General features: G+C 69.6%; 1 protein-coding gene across 1 annotated transcript in view; it reads right to left on the reverse strand.

Annotated features, from left to right (window-relative positions):
- ZFPM1 (zinc finger protein, FOG family member 1) overlaps positions 1-951 on the reverse strand; it is a 42,538-nt gene that overhangs the window by 19,359 nt on the left and 22,228 nt on the right. Inside the window, 1 exon segment of the mRNA XM_019471525.1 lies at positions 317-448. Within this exon segment, the coding sequence (XP_019327070.1) occupies positions 317-448 (132 nt within the window).

Consider the following 951-nt stretch of genomic DNA (forward strand, 5'->3'; position numbering starts at 1 on the left):
TGCCGGAGAGCACCCTCGCTCCCGGCCGGTTGCTCGCCATCACCCCGGGGCCAGGCTGCCCCCAGCGTGTCCTGCTGCCGGCCGGAGGGTGCCCGGAGGGATGGAGCACCCCAGGGAGACTGGGGGTCTCGCTTAACCAACAGCCCACCCCTCGACGGGCAGGCAGGATGCTTCGTTTGCTAATTAACACCACGCACCAACAGCAGAGATGATGCCCAGGATGCCAGCGTGCCCGGCAGGTTGCTCCGGTGGCAGAGCCCGTCCCCATGGCGGGGGGACACCGTGGGCAGCCCCCTGCCATCGCGGTGAGGCTCACCTTCGCTGCCGGGGGGGCTGGAGGCGTCGCATTCGGCAGAGCCCTCGCGGTCCGAAGCGGCCCCCTCCCTCTCCGAGGGGCTTTTCTCCCCCGCCGGGGCGTCCTCGCCTTCCTCCATCGCTGCCAGGGAACCTGCCGAAACACAGAGGGGGCGGTTAGGGGGGGCAAACCTGAGGAATAAAAACCCCAGTGGGTTTTCCCGGTTGGGAAACGAAGCAGCCGATGCCTTGGGGTCTGGCAAAGGGCCCTTCCCTGACCCACCACGGGCACAGTGCCCAGAGGAGATGCCCTGCAGCTCCGCACGCCACGGGAAGGGAAAACCCTGTCCCCGGCCAGCCCTGCCGTCCGGCATCTCCCTGGGGTCGTTCGTCCCCTTGCAGAGGGGGGTTTATACAGCCACCGCCTTGCTCCGGGGTGTCCCCCGAGGGATGCCCGGTTCCCCCACAGACATCATTGGGAATGAGCCTCACACTCTCCTGGGAAGCGAGTGGGGTCCCCACGTACCATGGGCACACGGCTGCGGCGCGGCGAGGTGCCCAGCCTGCTGCACCGCTCACCCGCGCTTCCCACCCGAACCGTGCCCCCCCCCCCCCCCCCGGCCCCGCCTTGGACGGGGGGGGGGGACCCAAGGGCAC

This window comes from Aptenodytes forsteri, unplaced genomic scaffold, assembly GCF_000699145.1.
Source record: "Aptenodytes forsteri isolate BGI_AS27 unplaced genomic scaffold, ASM69914v1 Scaffold50, whole genome shotgun sequence".
Classification (NCBI taxonomy): domain Eukaryota; kingdom Metazoa; phylum Chordata; class Aves; order Sphenisciformes; family Spheniscidae; genus Aptenodytes; species Aptenodytes forsteri.